Source organism: Kluyveromyces lactis, assembly GCF_000002515.2.
Source record: "Kluyveromyces lactis strain NRRL Y-1140 chromosome F complete sequence".
Lineage (NCBI taxonomy): Eukaryota > Fungi > Ascomycota > Saccharomycetes > Saccharomycetales > Saccharomycetaceae > Kluyveromyces > Kluyveromyces lactis.
In genome coordinates, this window is record NC_006042.1 from 946,442 (window position 1) to 971,144 (window position 24,703).

The 24,703-nt window shown below is 38.3% G+C and overlaps 16 protein-coding genes across 16 annotated transcripts; 9 read left to right on the top strand and 7 right to left on the bottom strand.

The window, feature by feature from the left end:
- Positions 1-510: 510 nt before the first annotated feature.
- On the top strand, positions 511-753 carry KLLA0_F10198g (uncharacterized protein; the record flags this gene model as incomplete). Its single annotated transcript, XM_002999383.1, has 1 exon — positions 511-753. The coding sequence occupies one exon, from the start codon at positions 511-513 to the stop codon at positions 751-753; it is 243 nt and encodes an 80-aa protein (XP_002999429.1).
- Positions 754-1,558: 805 nt separating this feature from the next.
- On the top strand, positions 1,559-2,026 carry KLLA0_F10219g (uncharacterized protein; the record flags this gene model as incomplete). The annotated part of the gene is made up of 1 exon (XM_455545.1): positions 1,559-2,026. The coding sequence occupies one exon, from the start codon at positions 1,559-1,561 to the stop codon at positions 2,024-2,026; it is 468 nt and encodes a 155-aa protein (XP_455545.1).
- A 123-nt stretch (positions 2,027-2,149) lies between these two features.
- CSM1 (Csm1p) lies at positions 2,150-2,680 on the bottom strand (the record flags this gene model as incomplete). The annotated part of the gene is made up of 1 exon (XM_455546.1): positions 2,150-2,680. The coding sequence occupies one exon, from the start codon at positions 2,678-2,680 to the stop codon at positions 2,150-2,152; it is 531 nt and encodes a 176-aa protein (XP_455546.1).
- An 804-nt stretch (positions 2,681-3,484) lies between these two features.
- On the top strand, positions 3,485-5,533 carry TUP1 (chromatin-silencing transcriptional regulator TUP1; the record flags this gene model as incomplete). The annotated part of the gene is made up of 1 exon (XM_455547.1): positions 3,485-5,533. The coding sequence occupies one exon, from the start codon at positions 3,485-3,487 to the stop codon at positions 5,531-5,533; it is 2,049 nt and encodes a 682-aa protein (XP_455547.1).
- A 657-nt stretch (positions 5,534-6,190) lies between these two features.
- MVD1 (diphosphomevalonate decarboxylase MVD1) lies at positions 6,191-7,384 on the bottom strand (the record flags this gene model as incomplete). Its single annotated transcript, XM_455548.1, has 1 exon — positions 6,191-7,384. The coding sequence occupies one exon, from the start codon at positions 7,382-7,384 to the stop codon at positions 6,191-6,193; it is 1,194 nt and encodes a 397-aa protein (XP_455548.1).
- Positions 7,385-8,116: 732 nt separating this feature from the next.
- Positions 8,117-9,232, top strand: COQ2 (4-hydroxybenzoate octaprenyltransferase; the record flags this gene model as incomplete). Its single annotated transcript, XM_455549.1, has 1 exon — positions 8,117-9,232. One exon carries the CDS (start codon positions 8,117-8,119, stop codon positions 9,230-9,232), a length of 1,116 nt encoding a protein of 371 aa, XP_455549.1.
- A 160-nt stretch (positions 9,233-9,392) lies between these two features.
- MRX15 (Mrx15p) lies at positions 9,393-10,193 on the bottom strand (the record flags this gene model as incomplete). Its single annotated transcript, XM_455550.1, has 1 exon — positions 9,393-10,193. One exon carries the CDS (start codon positions 10,191-10,193, stop codon positions 9,393-9,395), a length of 801 nt encoding a protein of 266 aa, XP_455550.1.
- A 346-nt stretch (positions 10,194-10,539) lies between these two features.
- On the bottom strand, positions 10,540-10,959 carry TRX3 (Trx3p; the record flags this gene model as incomplete). Its single annotated transcript, XM_455551.1, has 1 exon — positions 10,540-10,959. One exon carries the CDS (start codon positions 10,957-10,959, stop codon positions 10,540-10,542), a length of 420 nt encoding a protein of 139 aa, XP_455551.1.
- A 547-nt stretch (positions 10,960-11,506) lies between these two features.
- Positions 11,507-12,553, top strand: THI2 (Thi2p; the record flags this gene model as incomplete). The annotated part of the gene is made up of 1 exon (XM_455552.1): positions 11,507-12,553. The coding sequence occupies one exon, from the start codon at positions 11,507-11,509 to the stop codon at positions 12,551-12,553; it is 1,047 nt and encodes a 348-aa protein (XP_455552.1).
- A 125-nt stretch (positions 12,554-12,678) lies between these two features.
- ARC1 (Arc1p) lies at positions 12,679-13,797 on the bottom strand (the record flags this gene model as incomplete). Its single annotated transcript, XM_455553.1, has 1 exon — positions 12,679-13,797. The coding sequence occupies one exon, from the start codon at positions 13,795-13,797 to the stop codon at positions 12,679-12,681; it is 1,119 nt and encodes a 372-aa protein (XP_455553.1).
- Positions 13,798-14,562: 765 nt separating this feature from the next.
- Positions 14,563-16,086, top strand: ERT1 (Ert1p; the record flags this gene model as incomplete). The annotated part of the gene is made up of 1 exon (XM_455554.1): positions 14,563-16,086. The coding sequence occupies one exon, from the start codon at positions 14,563-14,565 to the stop codon at positions 16,084-16,086; it is 1,524 nt and encodes a 507-aa protein (XP_455554.1).
- Positions 16,087-16,241: 155 nt separating this feature from the next.
- On the bottom strand, positions 16,242-16,670 carry MLC1 (Mlc1p; the record flags this gene model as incomplete). The annotated part of the gene is made up of 1 exon (XM_455555.1): positions 16,242-16,670. The coding sequence occupies one exon, from the start codon at positions 16,668-16,670 to the stop codon at positions 16,242-16,244; it is 429 nt and encodes a 142-aa protein (XP_455555.1).
- Positions 16,671-17,588: 918 nt separating this feature from the next.
- KLLA0_F10461g (uncharacterized protein) lies at positions 17,589-19,583 on the top strand (the record flags this gene model as incomplete). The annotated part of the gene is made up of 1 exon (XM_455556.1): positions 17,589-19,583. One exon carries the CDS (start codon positions 17,589-17,591, stop codon positions 19,581-19,583), a length of 1,995 nt encoding a protein of 664 aa, XP_455556.1.
- Positions 19,584-19,975: 392 nt separating this feature from the next.
- KLLA0_F10483g (uncharacterized protein) lies at positions 19,976-20,260 on the top strand (the record flags this gene model as incomplete). The annotated part of the gene is made up of 1 exon (XM_455557.1): positions 19,976-20,260. The coding sequence occupies one exon, from the start codon at positions 19,976-19,978 to the stop codon at positions 20,258-20,260; it is 285 nt and encodes a 94-aa protein (XP_455557.1).
- A 34-nt stretch (positions 20,261-20,294) lies between these two features.
- Positions 20,295-22,733, bottom strand: PRP5 (DEAD-box RNA helicase PRP5; the record flags this gene model as incomplete). Its single annotated transcript, XM_455558.1, has 1 exon — positions 20,295-22,733. One exon carries the CDS (start codon positions 22,731-22,733, stop codon positions 20,295-20,297), a length of 2,439 nt encoding a protein of 812 aa, XP_455558.1.
- Positions 22,734-23,362: 629 nt separating this feature from the next.
- Positions 23,363-24,643, top strand: ABD1 (mRNA (guanine-N7)-methyltransferase; the record flags this gene model as incomplete). Its single annotated transcript, XM_455559.1, has 1 exon — positions 23,363-24,643. One exon carries the CDS (start codon positions 23,363-23,365, stop codon positions 24,641-24,643), a length of 1,281 nt encoding a protein of 426 aa, XP_455559.1.
- Positions 24,644-24,703: the final 60 nt, after the last annotated feature.

Sequence of the window (24,703 nt, forward strand, 5' to 3'; positions counted from 1 at the left end):
TGGATTGATTCATGTTTAATAATTTAACCTAGTTCAAATATTGCATTCATGGCGAATAGGAGACAATTGTCAAGATTTTATTTCATAGGTTACCCGGAATATGAACTGTGGTTTTAGTTTCGAGAAATTCGTGCAGATTTCATTTAGAGAAACAGCGGTTGACATGAAACCGGGTAATATTTAGTACCATGAACAGCGGTCAGAGTAGAGAACGATATTGCAAAACTGTTATTAGCTTTATGAAGAGTTTTCTTATCAAGGAATCAATAACTATTTTTTGGAATAAAGCTGTGATGATGTTTCTGTTGGAACAGGAAATTAACTGTCGGTGAGAATTTCAAATTGCTCGATGTTCTATTAATTATTCTCCGGCCAGATTTCAGCTTATTTTCCACTACGAAACGGACCTTATGCTGAAATCACTGTTGAGTTAAACATTGGTTATAATGATGGGGGCCTTACCACAATAACTGATCCCGGAACGACTTTCCACGTTCATGATTCTCATATATGCATGTTAGGAAACTATGCCATCGCAACTCTGAGAAAGGTACTGGTAGACAAGCTCCGAAATCGATAATATCGATACCGGCAGGTTTGTATTCACTGACGCACTATTTGAAAAATAGGCCTTCTTCGAGATTATACAAGAAATTATCGAACCCAAGGACAAGATTCAGATCGAGTAAATATCATATATGGTCAAAATACGATTTAATACAAGCCTTCATCGATTTATGGGCGTATATGTAATGGCAACAAATTTATTTCTACCGGTGATGGTTCCTTTTCCCCCGCGGCTGATGACGATGGTGGGGTTACAGACGAACTTGGTTATTCGAAACCATCTACTACTTTTTCTCCACTGCAAAAAGAACTTGTATCCGATTTTGAAGCTGTTAAATTGGCTTTTCCCCGTTCCTTTGGCCTTTATGACGCAAGATGTAAATAAAAATGTCCGAAACTTGTCACTTAGCAGTTATCACCGAAGTTGCATATTGAGTGGAGCATTAGAATCCTATTTCGGCAAGAAAATATCACAGAAAATGGGGGGGAGGACGGATTAAGGCTTTTCAAACAAACTATACAACGAAGCTATGTATAAGGACAATCAATTGTCGCTAACTGACGGTCAGTTGCCCATTTGAGTGTCGTTTCATAAGAAAATACATGTGTGGAATTTGTATCACGTGACTATGTCTATGCGATACCTTCCTAAATTGTGGGTGTTAGCCAAAACATTTGCAAGCATTCGTAACTAATTTAGAATCTTAACCGTGTTCAAAGAGCTTTCAACATTCAAATTATTGGGACTTTTCATGGAATTACACATATTTCCTTACATTGTTAATGTGCTCCCCATAAATAAGTTTAAATTCATACACGCTGTGGACTTTTCTTTTTCTGCTGATGTTAAAAAGTGAAAAGAATCTTCGGTGATGAGATGAGATGAGATGAGATAATATAGAATGATTATACAGATAAATGACTTATATTCTAGCATCGGAATATCCTAGTTGAACGCATACCGTACCCAAACATAAACTGCTCAAAGAAGATGGTAACATTTAATTGTGAAGTGTGTAACGATACTGTTCCTAAAAAGAACACCGAAAAGCATTACTACCGTTGCCCACAAGCTTATTATACTTGTATTGATTGTAACCAGACATTTGATGACGGTATCTCTTACAAGAAACACATCCAGTGCATAACAGAGGATGAAAAATATCAGAAAGGATTATACAAGGGTAAAAAGAACGGTAATCAGAATGACCAAAATGGAAAACAACCGAACGCTCAAGTGAAGAAGGAAGTCAAGGTCGAAAAGAAAGAGGAAAAGCCTGTCAAGAAGGAATCTAAACCAGAGAAGAAGGATAAGAAGGATAAGAAAGACAAGAAGTCAAGCCTAATCAAGGGTGAATCATTGTATAAAATCTTAAAATCTATCAACAATAAAGACGACAAAAAAGAATTATTGAAGAGGTTGATCGTAACAGCGGAAAACAAAATTGAGCTGCAGTAACTAAACGAACATTCTTCGCACATTATTTGTTTACATTATTTTACAGATGATTTCGTGAAGAAATCTATACTAGCGATTTTAAAAGTACATAATTCATTAAAGAGCGTGAAACTATCATAATCATCACACGCTCTTAGACAAACCTTTAGATAATTTATTATAAAACTGATTCAACGATTTTAGCGGAAAACTGAGGGTCTCGAACATATACTCGGGGAGCTGATCTTGTAACTGTTTCAATTCTTGTACTGACCTTTGTTTCAACAACGGTACGTAAACAATCTCCGTCTCATCGTCCTTCCCCTTCACGAATCCTAACTTGTAATCCATTATCCCATTCTTGTTCCCTTGACTGGTATCAAACCACAGCCCTAGATCATCCTCATATGTCTTATGTATCCTTACTCCACACAATTGCTCGAATAAATCTTTCATTATCTCAGATTGTTCCTCTGCGTCCGCTTTCGAATCCTCCAATTGAGAAATCTTTGTCTTATCGGATTGCAATTGTTCCTTCAAAGATTCTATCTCCTGTTGTTTCAACTCTAATTGTCTCATCAGCTTCACATTCTCGTTTAACACCCCTTGTACGGCCAAGTCAGCCTTTTCGAGGCGATCCTGGACCGATTCCTTATATTCTGCTAGAGGGTCCATAAGTAAACAAAAAACACAGATTCCGAGGGTGGTAATTAACTATGTTGTCAGAAGATTTTGATTAGATATGGTCCAGTTAAGTTATTCCCAATTGCTGCTCGTCAAATACTGCCGGGACAATGGTTTTATCTATATAAACCATGGTCTCAATCCTATATGATAACAATATATACACATATATCTTACTATGAGCATAAAAGCCCAATGATTGAGATTTACCTCCCAAAATATCAATTCCGACCCCAACCTCCTTACACCACAAATGGCATCCCCCAATAAAAGTAGCAGTTCCCAGGAAGTCACGTGAGAGAAAAGATGAATCTTCTTTGAACAATTTACGGCGAGAAAAGGACAATTAGCATGATGGTTGAAATAAAGAAAAAAAACAAAAATGAAAAGTCTTTAAATTTAAACAATACCTAATGTGTGTTTGCTGCAATTGCACACACAATTTCAATCATTTACTGCTACCACCACAGTGCTTAAATCTACTGAGCGACAGCAACGGTAACTTCAACGTTCTAGGCTAACTGTTTCAATTTTGGTTTGAATTACAAATTTCAAGTGCTCTCTATTGTTTTGAAGCTTGGAATCTGAAAACAATAGAGACTATAATTCTTATCGTTTTCACCAATTATCTCGGCAGAAAGTTTTCTTTGAGATTAGAAATTTAATTGGACGATTATACGTTAATATCTTTGAACACTGGTTGGTGTCTTACTTTCGTTTGAATTACGTTGTTACACTTTGATAAACACACGGGGAGTGACTGAGAATAAAGTTAGTATTATTTCATAAATCAAGATGAGCAGTGTTGCAGCATCGCAAAATAAAATCAACGATTTACTGGAAGCAATCAGGCAAGAGTTTGCCAATGTTTCGCAAGAAGCAAACTCTTACCGTTTGCAAAACCAAAAGGATTATGATTTTAAGATTAATCAACAATTAGCAGAAATGCAACAGGTTAGAAATACCGTTTATGAGTTGGAATTGACTCACAGAAAAATGAAAGATGCGTATGAGGAGGAGATTAGCAGATTGAAGTTGGAATTAGAACAAAAAGATCGCCAATTGGCCTCTATTGCCCATGGAAGTACCGTTGGTAATGTTCCAGGTCAAGTTCCTCAGCTTAGTAGAAATTCTGGTGCTCAGGGAAATGCTAACATTGCGCCACCAAATATTCCGCAACCAATGGTTTCGCAAACTGTAGGTACTGGTATGGCCCCACAAATGGCTCCTTTGAACACTCAACATCCTACTCAGCAAACTAAGTCTAATGCTGGAGAGCAAGCGGCCGCTAATTTGGCTCCTGTCATTCAGCAGCAGCAACAACCTCAGCAACAATTACCACCACAACAGCAGCAGCAACAGCAGCAGCAGCAACAGTCTAACATCCCAGTTACCACGGCAGCTCCAGTTCAACCTGCTGGTGGTAACTTAGACCAAACCGTACCAAATAGTATTTCTCCTCAACAACAGCCAACAGAGCAACAGCAACCTGCAAGTACAGCCACTACTGCACCAGCCACTGCTTCTACAGCCCCACCAACATCTGCTCCATCCGATCAGGTAGGTCAAGATCACTACTTAGTTCCTGCCGACCAACGTGCTGTTCATGCCAAACCAATCCCTCCATTCTTGTTAGACTTGGACTCACAACTGGTTCCTTCACATTTAAAGAAGCAAAACAATGACTACTATGTTCTTCACAATCCTGCTCTACCTACGGATTTGGATGTTGAACTACATAAATCATTAGAACATTCTTCGGTGGTATGTTGCGTCAGATTCAGTTCCGATGGTGAATTCTTAGCCACGGGTTGCAATAAAACTACCCAAGTTTACAAAGTTTCCACTGGTGAACTAGTTGCCAGACTATCTGATGATTCAGCATCTCAACCACAACCTCAACCTCAAAATCAAACAGTCACTGCCGAAACCTCCACTTCTAATTCTAATGGATCTAGCGCTGAAGATGGTACTGGAAACCAAAACTCAGCAGCCTCTACAGCATCCTCTGATCTCTACATTCGTTCAGTCTGTTTCTCCCCTGATGGTAAATTTTTGGCCACAGGTGCAGAAGACAAGTTGATCAGGATTTGGGATTTGGAAACTAAGAAAATTGTTATGACTTTGAAGGGACATGAACAAGACATTTACTCTTTGGACTACTTCCCATCCGGTAACAAGTTGGTGTCTGGTTCTGGTGATCGTACGGTAAGAATTTGGGATTTAACCACCGGTACTTGTTCCCTAACACTATCGATTGAGGATGGTGTTACTACCGTTGCGGTTTCTCCTGGTGAAGGTAAATTTATTGCAGCTGGATCTTTGGACCGTACCGTTAGAGTTTGGGATTCCGATACTGGTTTCCTAGTAGAAAGACTAGACTCTGAAAATGAACTAGGGACAGGACACAGAGATTCTGTTTACTCTGTTGTCTTTACTAGGGATGGTAAGGGAGTTGTCTCCGGTTCTTTGGATAGATCTGTCAAGCTATGGAATTTGAACGGTCTAAGTGGTCAAAAGAGTCATGCAGAATGTGAAGTCACCTACACTGGGCATAAAGACTTTGTTCTTTCCGTTGCCACTACACAAAATGATGAATATATACTTTCTGGTTCGAAGGACCGCGGTGTCCTGTTCTGGGATACCAAATCCGGTAATCCTCTACTAATGTTACAGGGTCATAGGAACTCTGTAATCTCCGTCACTGTTGCAAATGGTCATCCACTTGGCCCTGAATATGGTGTATTTGCTACTGGTAGCGGTGATTGTAAGGCAAGAATTTGGAAATATTCTAAAAAGAACAGCCAACAAAACTCTACCCAAATCAAAGAGATTAAAGAATAATTCCTGTAAAGGCTACGACTAATGGCCGTATTTCAGTATACCTTCGATGGTATTAATTACTCTGGTTCCAAATGCAATGCAAAGAATTCAAACAAAAGTTCGATATCAATTCAAGAGGTACCAAATTATACAAACAATTAACTCTATCAAATAATAGAAGCTGATGTTTTTCCATTTTCATTTCACCTTTCTGATTTCGCAGTCTCTGTAACACTATGATTGTTTTCTCGTAAGTTTTCAATTATTTTATATCTTTTTTACCGTCTTGATTGATAATTTATAACATGAAACCTTATTTTACTCAAGCAGATCGCATCCTGCAGTTGTTTATGTTCCCACGCCATCGTTGACATTTCTGCTTTTGACAACATCTTTCGGTAACAACAGCTTTTTTTCATTCTATATAATACAAATTGCGGCAGTAGAAGTGTGGATACGAGATGAATAAAATGCTATGACGAGATACGCAAATGTATGGAACGTGTTACCATTGATGGTAATTAAAAGTACTGTGTGATTATATAAGATATTATTAAGTTATGCTAAAACAGATTTGGTATTAATTAGTGCGAGACGATGGCAGCAAAGCAAGTTAATTGAAGTAGTAGCTATTTCACAAAAAAAAAAGCAGGTATTCCACTAAATTTATTGGTGGGCTTAGTTACTTGGCAAACCGGTCGCAGAATCGATTAAGGATAAGTCCGTGTCTTGTGGACCTGGGCCAACTCTGGTTAAAATTACTCTAGTTACACCTTGATGTAGTTCAGAGTCCAAGTAGAAAGAGACATCATCCTTAATTTCATCGAATTTAGCATTGAATTGTGATAGTTGTTCTTTGGTGAACTTAGATTCCCAGCCTGAGACGTTTTGGAACAGATGGTACAGGAATGCAAATAGTTTGTCTTCACTTTGTTCCAAATAGTACAAGACTGCATTTGGACCAGCATCAAAAGTATAGGCCACCACAGTCTCATTGTAAAATTCATTGATAGCATGGCAAAGTTTAATGACTTTCTTGGATGTATCGTTCAAGTAGAAGATAGGAGGGTAAGAATCGAGACAAGTGGCATGGAACGAGTTGGAATCTTTCATTGTCAACTCCGCGAAAGTTGGGAAATCCTTTTCTAGTATAGATTTCTTCATTTGTTCGAATCTCTTAGGAACCACGTTGTTGATTCTTTCCTGGAATAGGTCTGATGTTTTGACAGTCAATTGCATACCGCTGGTAGAAGGAGTATCCTTCTTGTCAGCACTAACAACTAAAATAGCAGCCTTCATTTCTGGCCAGTGATTCAAAGAGCCAATTTCAACAGCTTTACTATCACTACCATCTTCCAATTTACCCATTTCCCAGGCAACGTAACCACCAAACAAAGATCTGCAAGCAGAACCAGATCCCTTTCTAGCAATCTTAGAAAGTTCTGATTCGGATTGAGGGAGCTCGTACAGCTTGGCAATAGCCTTAATTAACGCAGCAAATCCAGCGGCTGAAGATGCCAAACCAGCGGCTGTTGGGAAATTGTTTTCACTTGCGATGTGCAATTTCCATTGAGAGAAAGTTGGCAATGATGAATCTTTTTCTTCCAATTCACGTCTCAATTGGCGCAAATCTTGCAAACAGTGCTGGGTTCTTTCGCTCGCTAGAGACTCTTCCTTACCGTTCAACCACAATTGATCTTTTGCAAAATCTGGTGAAGTGGTAGCCGTTGTCAAAGTACGTAGGTCTTCTTGGGACAAAGTAACGGAAATAGATGAGTTTGTTGGTAGATTCAATACCTTATCTCTCTTACCCCAGTATTTTAAAGTAGCAATGTTGACTGGAGCAGTTGTAGAAGCGCTGTAAATAGACATTTTTTTGTTGTTGTTAGAGATGATGTACAGCTAAATTCAATGACCCAATGCAAGAAGTTTTCTGTTTACTCCCCCTATTCACGATAAAAAAAAATAGGCTTGAAAATGCTAACGGTGATCAAATATAAACTATCCAAAATTTGGATTTGAATAATTATATAAAGTTTTTTTAGAAACACCAAGGGATCTGCCTTATTCCTTGGTGAATATCAAGAAAGTCTTTGGGCGTTACAATATATATCAACTTTTTCAACTTTTTGTCCTGCTTTTCCATGCGAAAAATATGAAACGAGAAGTTTCGTATAACGAAGTCACGTGCCAACCATCCTCGTGTAATCCTTCGAGGCACGTTTTGGCAGTGATGTATGCCTCCAAATAAATATGAATATTATTAGCTATGCAAACCACCTGAACATGCCTCGATTCGTGTATCATTTGTAGCCTGAAGATTGAAAGTATTTCTTCGATTATGTGGTCACCTGACTCTCATTTCCTAACTGGGCACTATATCCCAAAGTAGTAATCTGGTGCCTAATTAGGGAATTCCTTTCAATCAGGTTCACCACGATTAGCAAAATTCCAAGGCTTCACATGGAATTTTAGGTTTGACTATGCAAGAAGATAGGTTCATCATTGATGGAAAAAAAAAAAAAAAGAACAGGCTCCTGGTTATGGATTTTGATTGTCCGTTCATATAACTTACATAGTATCTTTGTTTAGGGTTGAGATAAGATGTTGTATCTAAATGGATTAGTGAGAAATGGGATCAATATCGGTGTAAAAAGAGGTACAGCTGTTGCTTTGCTAGCAGCTAAATACCGTTCTCCAATATTTGCTGCAACTAGATACCAAAGTAATAAGGTAGAAGATAAACTGGCTGGTGTGTTTACTGAGGAGCAATTGAAAGAAGCCCGAGAAACTAGATTGAAAGGTTTGGGTCCTTATGTTTCCAAATTACCAACAAAATTGATTCCTTATGCGGAACTAATGAGACTTGAGAAACCCGTTGGAACTTGGTTGCTGTACATACCATGTACATGGGCAATCACCATGGCTGCTATGGAAACAGCTGCTCCATTGGGAAGTACTTTGTGGATGTTAGCGCTTTTTGGTGTCGGTGCACTCATCATGAGAGGTGCAGGTTGCACAATCAATGATTTACTAGATAGAAACTTGGATAACAAGGTTATTAGATCAGTTGAAAGACCGATTGCTAGTGGAAGGGTATCACCAGGTAAGGCTGTTGTATTTTTGGGAGCCCAGACAGCCATCGGTATGGGAATCCTTGCACAATTGCCAGCTGATTGTTGGTATTTAGGTTTGGCATCGTTACCAATTGTCTTCACATACCCATTGTTCAAACGGTTCACATATTATCCACAAGCTGCCCTATCTGCATGTTTCAATTGGGGCTCTTTGTTAGGTTTCCCTGCCATGGGTCTGATGGATTGGTCCACTATGATTCCTTTGTACGTCAGTACTTATATATGGTGCATGATTTACGATACGATTTATGCTCATCAGGACAAAAAGTTTGACATCAAAGCTGGTATCAAATCGACTGCTTTAGCTTGGGGTAAAAACACAAAGAAAATATGTACTGCTCTTGGAACGGTACAAATCGGAACCTTAGCACTTGCTGGATTGAACAGTGGTTTGTTGCTGGGCCCTGGATTCCTCTGTGGGCTGGGAATTTTCACATACAGGTTGTTTGATATGATTAGAAGGGTCGATCTAAATGACCCAGCAGATTGTTGGAAATGGTTCCAAAGCAATATTAACACCGGGATAATTTTTTCTGGTGCTTTGTTCTTCGATTATATTCTGAAGTTATTAGGCTGGATGTAAGAAGGATAAAAACATCTTTATTTATACATCAGTTCCTATTTACAAGTAATCTTTTATACATGTACATATGGGCATTTGTCACATTTGTTAATTTATACCATTTAACAAATTTCCATTATTGTATTCTTAACAAGCCTGAAATGAATGAACTTCTAATTTCTCATTTCTTTCCATCTTGGTGATGCTTGCTCTTGGAATTTAACACAATATTCTTAATATCAGCGTTAGTATTCAATCTTGGCCTTGCTATTTGTTGTTGAATTATTTTCTCTAACTTCTGCTCGTTCTTGGTGTATTCGTTCTTTTCGGTCTTGAAATCTTTCAACTCCAACTGAGTTATAGATTCACCTCCAAATAATGCATCCATAAATCTTCCGTCAGATCCCCAGAATTTACCTGATCTGTTCACAATATAGACTTTATCGAAAAAAGGCGCCCCTTTATCCATCAAGGAGAAAGAAAATGAACCACGGTCCTCAACTCCTTGTTCACCTATTCCTGTAAATACTCTGGATTTTTCGTGACGTCTTAAGTTTCGTAATGGAATTGTTTTACTCTTTTCACCATTGAATAAAGTCCTAGTCGTCACTTTACATTTTGGGATCTTATCAGGGATGTAATGCATCTTGGTTACAATTCTGGTCGGTATGTATAGTGCCACTGCAGCTAAAGTGAAAGGTATCACTGAAAGAAGGACAGAACCCGCAGATCTACCAAGAAACGCGACGTTGGCATTTTCGTACCATTTTAAATCTTTCTTCGGTTCTTCTGATTCCTCTTTATATAGACCAGATGAGGTTGTTAGTGACCAATCCGCAAAGGAAGCTCCATACAGTATAAAAGTAAAAGAAAGTGAATATGCCCCGAAAGTAATGAGTTTACCTGGCTTGTACGAATATATTTGTTCTGGGGCAGCTTTGGCCAGTAGAGCCGCCATTTTCGTGCTAAAAGGGATTGACATTTTAATTCTAACAATTTAACCTTTCAAATTTCCAGATGCTTCACTGACCCAGTAAATCTGAGCACTGATCTCTGGAACCCTGGTGATATCGCAGTCCTGGGTACAGTTTAACTACGTACGTTATGCTCTGCATGAGCTTTAATAATTTTTAAAAGATATCAAATTGTTTCATCAGCGAAAACTCGATTTTGTATGGGAAATTCTGAAATCCCGATGATTATGAATATTATGATCGGACATCACTTGTGCATAAGAAAGAATAAGTAGGGGTGCATGAAAATACACTATGTATGCATTGAATGTAAGATATGGAATATGACAATATCTATATAATATCGATAGAAACTTATTTGTTGAAGTGTTTAATCGCTTCTTCCACTCCTCTTGGGTCAGCACCGACTACCTTCCCCAATCCTTTCCCATTCTTGAATAATACAAAAGTTGGCATAGAAGAGATACCCAAAGCACCCGCAATATCAGGGGATTCATCGACATCGACTTTGTAGAACTTGACGTTATTGTATTTTTCACTTAGCTTTTGTACATGAGGGGCAACGGCTTTACAAGGGCCACACCAAGTAGCAAAGAAATCGACTAATGACAAATTGTCAGCTTTCATTGCGACCTCGAATTCATGCAAATTCGTTAGATGTTTGATGGTATTCCCGCCAGCAGTAGATTGGAATCTAACTTGGGAAAAAGCCAATGGTCTCACGAAGGTTGCACGGGAAGCTGTAGCAGTTCTCAATGCAGTTCTGGAGATCATCGTAATGTCTGTAGCTTGAATTTTATAGGGTTGGATTTTACAGTAGATAGAACTAAACCTTTCTCGTATAGCAGTCTACGTTGATTGATATAATTGATAACAGCAATGTAACAATTGATTTTGGCCCGGATACTTCTTCTAAAATCAATCCCCGTCTATGATTTGTCTCATTCGACAGCAACGATTTTTCATTATTTAAGTGACGAAAAGTTATATCACGTGACTTGGATCAACACTTTTTTTCAATTTTCTTATTTGGCAAGCATGAATTTGGACCTGACGCTGTTAATCGCATAGCAACTTTGATCAAGTAGTTTGATATATGAGCGAAGGGAAATTTTCAATGAAGGAAACTGACGTTAAGGAAATATCAACCTTGGGAGGATATACAGTTGAGTCATTATCACCATTATATAATGGGATGAAAATGGGGACATGGCGTTTCCTTCAAAAATAGGAAATGATACGTGGAAGCTGGCTTCTCTTGACTTAAGCTTAATACAGTAAAGCTCACTCAAGTGGTCAATCGAATATTAGTAGATAACCGATGTCTAAGGACAGGAATTTTACAGGATGCTGGGCTTGCAGATTTAAAAAACGTAAATGTGATGAGCGTAAGCCAATTTGTTCGTTATGCCTTAAACACGGTGTGGAATGTTGCTATGACGTGAGATTAAGTTGGCTTCCAGAAAATATGTATGTTGTTAAAGATAACGAGTTAGGAGTCATCAGTGGTAATTCTAATAGAAGGATGTCCAAAGAGAAGTTCAAAGAATTGACGAATTTGAAATATGATAGTCCAATATCAGAGAGTGCAAGTTTCACAATTAGTGCTAGGAGATTCAAGGTGTACGATAATTCAAGGAAATGTGTGCATGAAGATAACCGTGGTGCCGATGTGTACGATTCAAAGCATGTTGATGAGAAACTTTCCATATTTTTGGATGGATTGGAAGAATCCGAAGAGTTTCAAAGCGGTCCCTTTACGAAATTTAAGATACAACAGCAGGTTTCTGTGAGAAAATGTGATCCGGCACAGATATTGAAATCGCTATGGCATGATCATTCGTATCAATTATCGAACAATTGGTGCCTCACAGAACCCGAATATTTACAGAACTTTCAGCAAGATCTACAAAAAGTTTTACTACGGTGCGATTTCCCCATAAATGTGATCAACACGAATTTTGATGCAGATCATTGGTCAAGGCTAGTGCCAAAACTCCCGAAACGTCATCAAAGTGTTGTCATGTTCTTCCTTTATGCTCAAAATGTCAAAGGTTATCAACAGATTTTGTTGAATTGGGTTTATATTAAAACGACTATTAGTTCTTTAGACTTCCCGTTGTTGGTTCAATTGTGCCAATGCCAAAGTTCGAATCGGTCCACTTTAATCTATTTACGCAACTTGATTGCTCACTATAAACCTTCCAGTCGAAATAATGAGAATATTTCCAAACTCATAAAAATGGAAATAGAGCAATACATTACAGCAATTGACCTTTCGACGTTACCAACACCCATCCTTGATGCATTCAGTAACAGCATTGAATGGGATAATAATGATAATTATATGAAACTCCAGGTTATGTGAACAGCATTGAACTCCCCTTTCACTGGCCCGAATGTTGGGTCATTTGTCAGGTATATTATTCTTAGGTTATATAAAATCAGCAAATAACTAGCATGAACGTTTATATGTTGTCTACTTAATATTTTCTAACGAACACAAGCGTTAGCAATGGAAGCAACTTTGAAGGCATCTCCGTTTTTGTTAGTTAGCTTTCTAATTTGTTGAGCCTTGTCATCTTCATCCTTGAAAATAACCTCAAGTTGTTCATTAGTACTGAAATGTGGTTGCAATTGTTCCCAAATCTTCTTCTTTGGATTCAATTGTTTTATAGGTTCTTCATCGCCGAAACCTTCAAAGAACACCTTGTCACCAGCCTTGGATCCAGCTGGGGGTTCAACAAATTCGACGTTGTTTTCATCAGAACCACAAAGAACCATAGCAGTGGATTTGATACCCCTCATATTAACTGGCTTTAAGTTGCAAACAACAACGACATAACGTTCTTGCATAGCTTCCAATGGGAAGTATTTCACTAGACCAGAACAAACGGTTCTTGGACCCTCTTCATCACCAACATCGATGGTAGAAACATATAGAGAGTCAGCATCTGGATGCTTGATAGCCTTTTGAATGAAACCAACACGGAAATCAATTACACCTGGAGATGGTTTGGCAGACTCTTGGGCTGGTGCTTGGGCTTGTTGGGCATTGGCGGCCTTCTTGGCAGCCTTCTTTGCCTTAGCTTCTTCTCTCAATTTCTTTAAAGTTTCTTCATCTGGCTTACCTCTTGGTTGTTTATCGGCCTTACCATCCTTCTTTGCTGCTGCTTCACCGCCCTTCTTGGAAGCTTCAGCCTCGTCCTTCTTATCTTCCTTCTTCTTCTTTTCGATGACTTCACGTGGAAGATCCAAATCAATGTTCAAAGTCAAGTCGTTCAATTGTAATAAATCGTTCAAGTATTGTGACCATCTAAGAATATGTCTGTACTTAGCATAGTTACCCTTGACATCTTTAGAAGAGTTGATCAACTCCTTGGCAACTGGTAAAACATGTTCGAACAATGTAACATCGGAGACGGTTGGTTGAGCAGTACCCAAAACGAAAGTGTGATCCCTCAAATGTAGATTCAATTCCTCAAAACTACCCTGAATGTTCCCAGACTTGGCAACGGAATCCCATTGAGCCTCAAGAGCTTTTTGCTCTTGGGTCAACGATGGCGCAGAAATTGATAAAGCTTCAAATTTGTTCAATAGATCACAGGACATCTCTTGCTAGTTTCTGTATGGCTAAAACAAACAGGGATTAATGTAAAAAGAAAATGTGAAACCTTCTTAATGGATTAATTTCTAGAACGTAATTAATAGAACCAGTAAAAGCAGGTGAAGCCGTATTATGGATGTATGCACCGCATGTAATCTTGTTCTATTGGCATTTCTTGCCTAAGTACTAAAAAAAATTTTGGACATTCTCATAGTCAGAAAGTTGGAAATTTCTGTCACGTGAGAAATATTAAAGTTCTGATCAGTGCATTGAGTATTGGTTACTGTGGAGATTGACGTAAAGGTGAATTAAAAATAAATAACCAGGTAACGAAGACGTCGTATTATCTATGTAGCAGCCAATAATATGGCATTAAGTGCTTGAATATACATGACTATACCTTTTCAATAAGAAGACTCAACAAATGTTGTAATTCTCTCAGGATCTGTCGCTTCCTCCTGCTTAATTTTCTAGGTAAGTTTTCGCTTGATATATTTGAAAAGCTGAAAAATCGATGAGTCGTGCATGGATGAGCTTGGAATAATGGAACTTTATATATATATACTAAAGAAGAGAGGATGAGAACAAAGTTACCAACCTATGTAGCATTTTTTTTATATAAACAAGTGCTGATATAACATCTGTAAGATACTGAAACAGTTACGGTGTTTTTATATCTTGTTTTTGCCGTTGTGTGAGGCCTATAGAAATCTGAGTTCCTTGGATAGCTCCGACTGGCGAATTTTTTGATATTGGAGACAATTGTCCGGATGTCTGTCAAGAGGAATAAGAAAGTCAGTGTGGCCTGTGTACACTGTGCCAAATCCCACGTTACTTGTGATGACAACCGTCCATGTACTAGGTGTATACGGAAGGGATTGGAGGAATCTTGCATAGATGCACCAAGGAAAAAAGTCAAGTACCTGCGCGATGTGCCAGAAGATCAACTTCCTTCTGTCTTAAGGTCTACTAAACAGGTACCGCCTGTAAATGCTGTTAAGCTGAAAATGGAACCTGGCATTCTGCCGAACATACCATTAGATTATGATGGTGGTACAATCCGACAGTCTGCTCCTGCCAATAACGGTAAGAATAATCCGGAGACGCAACAAACTCTGAGCAACGGTCAGATCACTCACAGGCCCAAATTTTTGTCTAGTGCAGCAGATTTGGAATACTCTATTCTATCTGATATCATTCATGGGGACTCTTTGTTTAATAAGATTCCTGTCAATTTTCTGTATTCTAATCCTACAGAGAAGACACCAAGCCCGATTAACCAAGGATCTCTGAACGGTCAGCAAGATCTGCATTTTTCATTACAGCTGCGATCCAAACCTATGAATCAGATAAGGGGAAATACAAGAGCAATATATTCTAATCTTTTAGGACCTGTTTCGCATGAGATTTTACAGTCGGAATTTAATCTCTATACCAATCATTTCCCGTTACAACCTCAAGAAAGTTTAGATGGCACGCTCGATTTCAAGCGGATGACTATTGGGACTTTGTCCCCACATCTGACGAAATTTGACAAAACTATAAACCAGTACTACTTGAATTTTGCTAATACTTTTCCAGAGATATACGATTCAAGAAAGATACCTAATCTTTCATACGCACTCGAAGTGGAACCACCAGAATACAGAGAGATACCGCACGATACCGAGATCCCGCATACTTTGAGGTTCACTACACCATCAGAAATATATTCGTTGGTTCAAACAGCGTTTCCAAGTACTACTGGTTTCCATGCATTGCTTCGATATCTCAAAAGAAGATTTGACAAAAATCAATTGGTGGAAATGTGTCGCTGCTTAGCTGAGTTACGACCAATTTTCATTGCCAGTACTATCGACCTCACCGATGAAGATATGATATTTATGGAAAAGAGCCATCAGAGAACTTTATTAGAGTATGAGAAATTCATCTCTCAGGTTGGTACCCCAACTTGTGTATGGAGACGTAACGGACAGATCAGTTATGTGAATGACGAGTTTTCTCTATTGACTGGCTGGAATCGTCTAGAACTACTCAACAAAATGACCTTCATAGTCGAATTGATGGATGGTGATACGGTAATGGAGTACTTCCAAACGTTCACTAGGGTTGCATATCAGGGGTTCAGAGGTGCTGAAACTATGCGAATTTGTAATCTATTAACCCCGATCAAGGGAAGCGTTATTAAATGTTGTTGTCTATGGACGCTAAAAAGAGACGCCTTTGGTTTACCTATGATGATAATAGGGAACTTCATGCCAATTCTCACCCTACCAGAAGACGTTGGGTTTTGAATCTAGAACTGTCACAAGTCAATAGTATCGGACTGCTTAGAATAGAACAAAAGAGCAAAGCTCCTGGCGTGTGAGATTGGGTATTTATATTTATATATATATTTGTATTATACTAACTAATGCATGTAATCTTGAGTTGCATTACATCCTCTCTCTTATTGTCTCAATACATCTTCAACAAATTTCTTGTAGTCGATCAATCCGTCAGAGTCGATTTCGATCCCCTTCATCAATTCATCAACTTCCTCGTCAGTTAACCTTTCCCCTAGACCGGTCAATAGGTAACGAATATCACCTGGTGATACCTTGCCAGTATTATCCTTGTCAAAAACTTGAAAGGCTTTGATGAAATCCTCTACTTTACCTTGAGTAGTTTGCTCCAACTTCTCTTCGTTATCCTTAACTAATTTTTCTAGATCACCTAAGGTCAACTCGTCACCTGAAGAAGCGACAACTTCCTCCACTAGCGCATTGGTAGGATTGTATCCAATTGCTCTCAAATAATCACCAACTTGGGCCTTACTGATGGATCCCTTGGCTTGCTTGTCAAATAGCGTAAAAATATCTTTGTTGATTCTGGACATGATGATTGATTTCCCACTTCTTCAATGAATAATACAGTACTGCGTAATTAAATCACGATTCAGTATCACTTAGCCTAGCAAGAAGTAGATACTATTTAAAGCTCCAAGGTAAATATAAATCTATTCGAATGTGTAGAACAATGCATGCCTTCCTCCAGTAAATATATCAAATGTAAAGATACTCTTATTGTTTACGTTTTTCAAAATGGAAAACAAATTATTGTTTCTGGGGCCTCAAAAGCTCTTTTTTTGGACGACCTAAAACTCAGTCAGATATCATTTACCCGGATTTTAAATACCCATCACGTGAGTCAAATATATTGTTACCCGCACAATTCAACATCGCATTTCGAAAATTTCCAACCTTCCCTCGTTCAGTTTCTTTTCCTCAGCATCCAATGTTCCTGACATCTGATGACACTTTTTCTTTTGTCTTCTTGTCGAGCGATGAAAAGTGTTCAAGCTTCTTTTTTGATATGACCTATATAACAAAAGCGATTATTAACATACTCAATAACAGTTTTTTATCGTTCAGTGTCGTATCACTTTTGTTAACTAAGACATAATTTTCATTGTTGTGTTTTCTTTTGTTATAGCTCAGTACTATATCACAGATCAGTATACCGTTTAAACTCTGAACATTATATTGTGTTCCTTCGTTCATCAGTAAAAAAAAAGGTATGTGTGACTACTATGTCCGATTACAATAGGTTCGGGTTTCCCTCAGAGGCGATGGATATATATATATTCCCTAAACTCTAACACTATTCAAGATTTTAGACTTTTACCTATAAAAAAAGTCTTTGGTTCATATTACTAACAAATTCTTTTGATTATTATACACAGAGCTAATCAACTGTTCGTTATTAGTGTTTTTTCCGGTTAAAAAGAACATCTTCTTTGCCATTGTCTAAAACCATGTTTAGACTTGTCCAACAACAGACCCTAAAGAGTAGGGTCCCAAATCAGTTCGTTTCTGCGTCCAGAAATTCTTTAAATTCCCAGTTCCGTTTCAACAGCGCTGTCGCACTAGAGCGTAATCCTCAACAGGATCCAACAACTGCAGCACCAGCCAAGTCGTCTTCGGATAAGAGAAACTCTAAGAAGAAGTATGAAAATAATGAAATCATTGAACGTAACGTTAAAAAGGTCCGCAACCTAAGAAGAAACATAAAATTCGATAATTTCAAAAACTCTCCTAATTCTCCAGCTTTCTCTAAACTTAATGCCTTGGATGACTGTTTGGCCAGAGGTTTGGAAGCATCTTCCTCTCGTGCCCCCGATGGTAAATTCCTAGATCAATCTTCATTGTTTTGGGATTCGGTCAGTAGTAGTATGAATATCTACAGGGAGTTAGTCATCACCGGAGACTTAAACAACCATCGTGCAAGTAGGGTTATTCAACTCATGCATGTTGCTTTGAAGGTCAATAGAACCCAGTTGACTAGCATGAACAAGAAGCCAGATTATGATTCGCAATCTTTCCACAAGGAAATGACCAATTATTTGTGTGAATCGCTTAGGGAAATCTCTGGTGATATTTTAGCTAACCGTGTCTCAGTCAGTGAACACGGTGCCGCTCATTTGTTATCCTCTTTCAAAGAATTACTGCTTTACGAAGAAACTTTGAACATCTGGAAAGCAGCTGTGAATTCTGAGAACAAGGATATTGTCAAATCTTTCATGTTTCCAAACGTCGTCGGTGTCGTTTTACCATTACTATATGAAAACGGTACCACTTTCGAAGAAATTAAGAAATTGTATGAAAAGTCCGCTAGTAATACAACTAGATCTCATGGAAGCCCTAGTTTAGTTTTGGGTATGATTAAGACCTCGCTTGCTGCCAACGAAAACGAGCATGCTTTGTCCCTTTTCCAAGAGATGTGTACATCGGAAGGATTTGGTGTTTCACCATATGCGGTTTTGACGGGAACTCATTTGGCCTTCATTGGTGAATGTAAGGATTTGTATGTGGCTAAGAGTTTCTTCGAAAGGGCTTTGAGTAAAGACATGCCCTACAAGATCAACTTGCAGGTTTCTTCAGTGAAACAGTTAATCCAAAATATTTGGGATCAAACCCATGATTTCAACGAAGTCGTTGATGTTTGGACCAAGGCTACCAAATATTATGGTAAAGATGTTTCCCATGGTATCTCATCATCATTGAACTCTAAGTTCATTTCAATTTTCTTCGAAAACTATGTTACCGACAAAGCAGCTGGTTTACAGCACCTTCAAGAGTTGGTAACAGCGTATGACGAAATGAAAGCTATCGATGAACCCTTCTTGAACATCATTTTAACTAAATGTACCGTTTGGCAAGATAGAAATATTATCGAATCTATCGAAAAGTCATACGAGCTATACCACATTCCAAAGACCATCGTCACCTACCGTATTATCTTGAAGGCTATGGGAAGTATCAGTGTTCCAAATGATGTCATCCGTGAGAAATGGGTTCAATTAATCCAAAAAGCTGATCAAATTGGCCAGACGTATATCGCCAATGCTGATTGGGCAGCTCTAAGAGATGCTACTGTAACGTACACCCAAGAACAGTTTAAAAACGGCGGCAGCTATGAAATGACTACATCTGATTCTTATAATCCAGCTTTGGAAGCCGCTAATGCCAGTGGGGCATTTGATGATTTCAATGAACCTACCTCCGGTACAAAACATGCTGATCACTTGAATACTCAAACCAATAAAGAAGATAATGACAGAATTCTACTTTACTACCAATTGGTAAAACGTTACGGTGTCTATTGTAGAGATCCTAAGCAATATGCTCGTATTACCAGTGGTATTGCATTGAATTTCGAAGTCGCACAGCCATATCTTGGTTTGGTTAATACAATGGATGTCTCATCGATATACGTTCCGCCATTGAGGAATTTCCACTTGAATCACTGATAGATATTCAATAATAATTTCAAACATTCATTTTATCAATTTAACTACATTGACTAACGATCTTTGTATGTTGTCTGTAAATATATATAATATAGATATACCCTTTTCCACTTATGATTAATCTAATGAAAGCTTATTTAAACACATATTCGTCTTTAGTTGACAACTCAATCGGGAAGCTATATATAAGTTATTGTATATTTTGCAATACTTGGTTCTACATAAAAGTTCTCTTAAAATATCTAAGAGTTAGATCGTGTGCATCTCTTTTAAGGTAAAAGCTGAACAAAAATCAATTTAAGTTGAATCATATCTACAATTATTACAAACATAGATATAAAACGTACAGGATAGAACGAAAAAAGAGAAGCCATTGCTAAGTCATACTGCCGATGGGTCTATGTGGTAGTAAGCCTAGTAAAGGTGTGCCGTTGGCCGCTGATAGTTCAGCACCAAAATCAAATAACAAAACTACATCAAAAAAGAGCACGGGAAGACCGATTGATGTCACGCAAAGTCACCATACCTTATCTCCAAGAGAAGCTGCAAGAGTGGCCGCTGAACAGCGAAATGCTAAACTTGAAGCTGCCAACGCCAAAAGTGAATTGAGTCAGAAACTAGCCCATGAGCGTGCCAAATCCAGGAAAACGCATGTGATGGAAATTGCGCAGAAATGAAACATGTTGGTGAATGATTGAAATTGAAACTAAATTACATACGATATTTACCTGATTGGATATCCTTCACTGCTGCTTTTCGTATTCCCTCTTTAACCTTTGTATTGAGGAGTTCTAATGCCATTGTTACGTCACTTTCTTCTGCACCTTCCACAATCAAATACAATTTAGGATCATCAGTGTCATTCTTTGGCCCTTTTCCTTCAGGGTAGAAGCTACCTTTACTCTCAAAATTACATCCTGTCTCCTGTTTGATGTTCGAGACTGTCTCTGTTTTCGTTGCTTCCCACCTCGCAAGTTGCGGAAGGTCGTTAATATTTATATGTGCAAAATATGTTGTGGAATGTCCTTCTTCCCTTTTACCTCTTGTGTATTCCATTTTGGTTGCTCCGCTTTCTTCCTCTGTCACATCTTCTTCATTTTCAACGACACCATAGTCAGTATATTCTTGAGACTGTTTTGCTTCGTTTAGCTCGTCTAAGTGATCAAGACCTTTTCCACCAAAACCCTGGATCAATCTGTATTTTCCAGTCTTTAGTCCACTCGAAAATTCGTCGTTCATTTCCTTCAATTTTTGATAGACAACCATCGGCACAGAGCTCAACTCGTTCTCTTTCATGCACTTCACCAAAATATAGGCAGATGCAAGTTCATCAACCATAACGAAGGAGAGCGCAACGCCGTTATTAGTCCCACGACCAGTTCTTCCTACGGTATGAACGTATTGTGCGATGGTCTTTGCCGCATTGTATATAATGACAAGAGAAACCTCTGGCACGTTTAGACCTCTTGAGAGTACCTCAGTACATATCAAAATTCCGTTGTCAGTTTCTTTGAATTTTTGCAAGTTGCGAAGACGTTCTGCAGAAGGTTTGCCAGCATGGATAGGAAAAGTGGTGATGCCATTAAGTAAAAGCTCGTCATATAAAAGGTCACAAAGCTGCTGGCTTCCAACGAAAATAATTGTCTTTTCATCTTCACCACGATGCAAGGCTAACCGATCCGAAAGCCTTTTAAGTAGGAACTCAAATTTAACATGTTCCTCATCAAAAATTTGGACTCTCTGCTGAATGTTCTCATTAATAAGTGATTTAGAGTTTATAGTAATTTGAATAGGATTCTTTAAGGTTCGCGATGCAAAATGTTTGAGCTTACTTGGAAATGTAGCACTAAAGAGAACACACTGCTTGTCTGGACGGATGCAGCCCATAATTTGGTTGACTTGGGGTCCAAATCCAAGGTCGAAAAGTCTATCTGCCTCATCCATAACAACAAACGAAATTCTTGTAGGAGATAACAAATGGCCTGAATTTAATGTCATAAGATCAATGAATCTCCCTGGAGTTGCGACAATGATATCAACACCTCTTTTCAATTCATTGATTTGTTGCTTTAACTCCGAGCCTCCCACGCAACAGATGCTTGAAATGCCAGACCCTTTACAAAATTTAAGTGCCTCTTCTTGTATCTGAACGGCCAATTCTCTGGTCGGTGTCAATATAAGACCAATAGGACCAGTCTCATCAGGAGCTAAAGGTGGCTGAGCCTTGATCTGTCTAACAAGTGGTAGGAGAAAAGCGACCGTTTTCCCTGACCCAGTTTTTGAGATACCAATAACATCTCTGCCTGACATAATAGCCGGTATTGCCTGGCATTGAATTGGTGTGAGGGTTACAAACTGTAGTTCGTTGGAGATAAGATCCATGATTTCAGAGGACAAACCAAGCTGTGACCATTTCGTTACAGGTTTGGGACAATCTTTCCCTGAGATTTTAATGTTATCTAATGATAATCGAAGTTCCTCCACATCTTTCTCTGACATCAATCCCAAATCGTTCGGTTCACGATAAAGACATTTATTTAATGTTATTAAGTTTAAAACTTTAGAGTAATCAATGGCTTTTATTTTCTTTCTACCCTTCTTTTTGAATAATATCTCTGAATCAACCGGAGCTTCCTCTTGAGATATCGTTTTCTCTGAGCTACTGTCGTTAGCATCTTCATCCTCTGAAATATTATCAATAAGTCTTACTCGGTTAGTATTCGAATCTTTATCGATAAGCTTGTGGATATATTCATCCAATGCATCATTCCCATCATCCAAATCATCCTTGCTGTTGTCTTTTGTCAGAACATGAGTATTTGTATCGTTTCTACGCGGCTTGAATAACGTTGATGTGGAATTTTCATCATCAGATTCACTATCACTTCCCCCAAAAGCAGGACGTTTTCTCGAACACTGTCCCCTTCGTTTGTTCCTGTCCCTATCCGCAGACTTTATACTGGTAAGTTTTATATCCTTTTGCTTGAGTTCATCTTGTTGTTTCTTCTTCTTCTTCCATGCCTCTAGTTTCTTCAGTCTCTCTTCCTTAGCATCTACAGAAACAGATGCTGTAACATCATTATTCAGTTTCTGTTTTTTCCACTTAGCAAGTTTCTCTTGCCTAATCCGTAGCTTTTCCGTTTGATCCATAACGCTCACCTTCGTAATTTAATTGGGTCTTTTTTCTTCTTTCTGTGTGCTATCTTTCAAGTATTAATCCTGAATGGTTTTAAGGTTTTGTTAATTCAATATTATAGGTATTTTGATATTGAAGGAAATCCTTTCCAAATGGGTATTTTAAACTACTAAATGAAGATGGGAAACACGCTACCTAGTTCATTGCATTCAGTTCATATGACAATTGTCTATATTCTTTGTTATAGTGTCTAAAGTTGACTGATCTTCTAAAGCATCTATTCATTATTTCTTCATTTAGTCTTAAATAACAACTTCCAAAGTGACATCTGAAGTCAAAATGTACAAGGATTAAAAAATGCTATATGAGAGCAGTTGAAAGGACTCTTCATGAAACATTCGAATATGGAAATGAAGCTGAAGCATCCTATACGTTAAACAGCATACTTCTTTTGTAAATGCCTGATCCCATCATTCCCTAAGCGATTTAGCCTTTTTTAGTTTAGCTTTCCCGTTAATATTTCTATATAGTCGATCTTTAGAATGTCATAAAAGTAGTTTCATTCCAAGAAGGTAACACTGACTTGGAGTTCAATAAGGCTTTCGAAACAGGCCGCGACATATCAATTGCGCAAGCTGTCAGCATGGTGTTACTACCTGAGAAGCCAGTATGGATGTCCCAGCAACAATATGAAGAGCAATATGGTTCGTTGCTTAAATTGAAAGAATCAGAGAAGTGCAATCATGAGGACAAACAGCTAGCATTACAACCCAAAGAAAGTAGCATCGGATATTCGACGCAGGAAAGAATAGCAAAGCTTTCAGTACCAGAAGTTCAAGATGACGACAAAAATAGCAAGGTGCGCAACAGGAAACATCAGCGATTTGATTTAGAAGAGAAGAAGAAAAAGCTGAGGCTGCAGAAGACTATAGAAGAACAAATAAAACATCATGATATTGAAATGACAGCTAATAGAGTCGTGAATGTTGACCATGTTGTCAGGCAACATTATAATGAGCGTACGTTTCTTTCCAAAAAGCATAACAGAAATTATTCTCCTATCATTAAACTTAGAAACTTTAATAATGCTATCAAGTACATTCTCATTGACAAGTTTACAAGAGCAGGAGATGTAGTCTTGGAGCTTGCCTGTGGTAAAGGTGGTGATTTAAGGAAATATGGTGCCGCAGGAATATCACAGTTTATTGGTATTGACATTTCCAATGCTTCAATTACCGAGGCGCTTAAACGTTATCATTCGATGAAGAACCTTGAATACCAAGTTATTCTAATTACTGGTGATTGTTTTGGTGAGTCCCTTGGGGTCGCAGTTGAATCATTCCCAGAATGCAGATTTCCTTGTGACATAGTGTCATGTCAATTCGCTCTACATTATGCGTTTGAAACCGAAGAGAAAGCTAGACGAATGTTGCTTAACGTTGTCAAATCATTAAAGATTGGAGGATATTTCTTCGGTACCATCCCAGATTCAGAATTTATTCGTTACAAGATGAACAAAATACCTGAATCAGTAGAAAAGCCATCTTGGGGGAACTCTATCTACAAGGTTACGTTTTCTAATAATGAATACCAGAAAAACGGCAATGAGTTTCCATCGCCGTTTGGACAAATGTACACATTTTGGTTGGAAGATGCTATCGATAACGTCCCTGAATACGTTATACCGTTTGAAAGTTTCAGAAGTTTGGCAGATGAATACGGTATGGAATTAGAGCTGCAAAAGGGATTCAATGAGTTCTTTGTGGAAGAGATCCCTAACTGGGTAAACAGATTCTCACCCAAAATGAGAGAGGGATTAAAAAGATCTGACGGAAGGTATGGGGTGGAAGGTGTAGAAAAAGAACCAGCTGCATATTTCTACACAACATTTGCATTCCGTAAGGTTAGAGACTATCAAGAGTAATTGTATCTGGCGACGATTCCTTGATGAAAGTTAATAGTGATTCATCTATAAGCCTCTTAA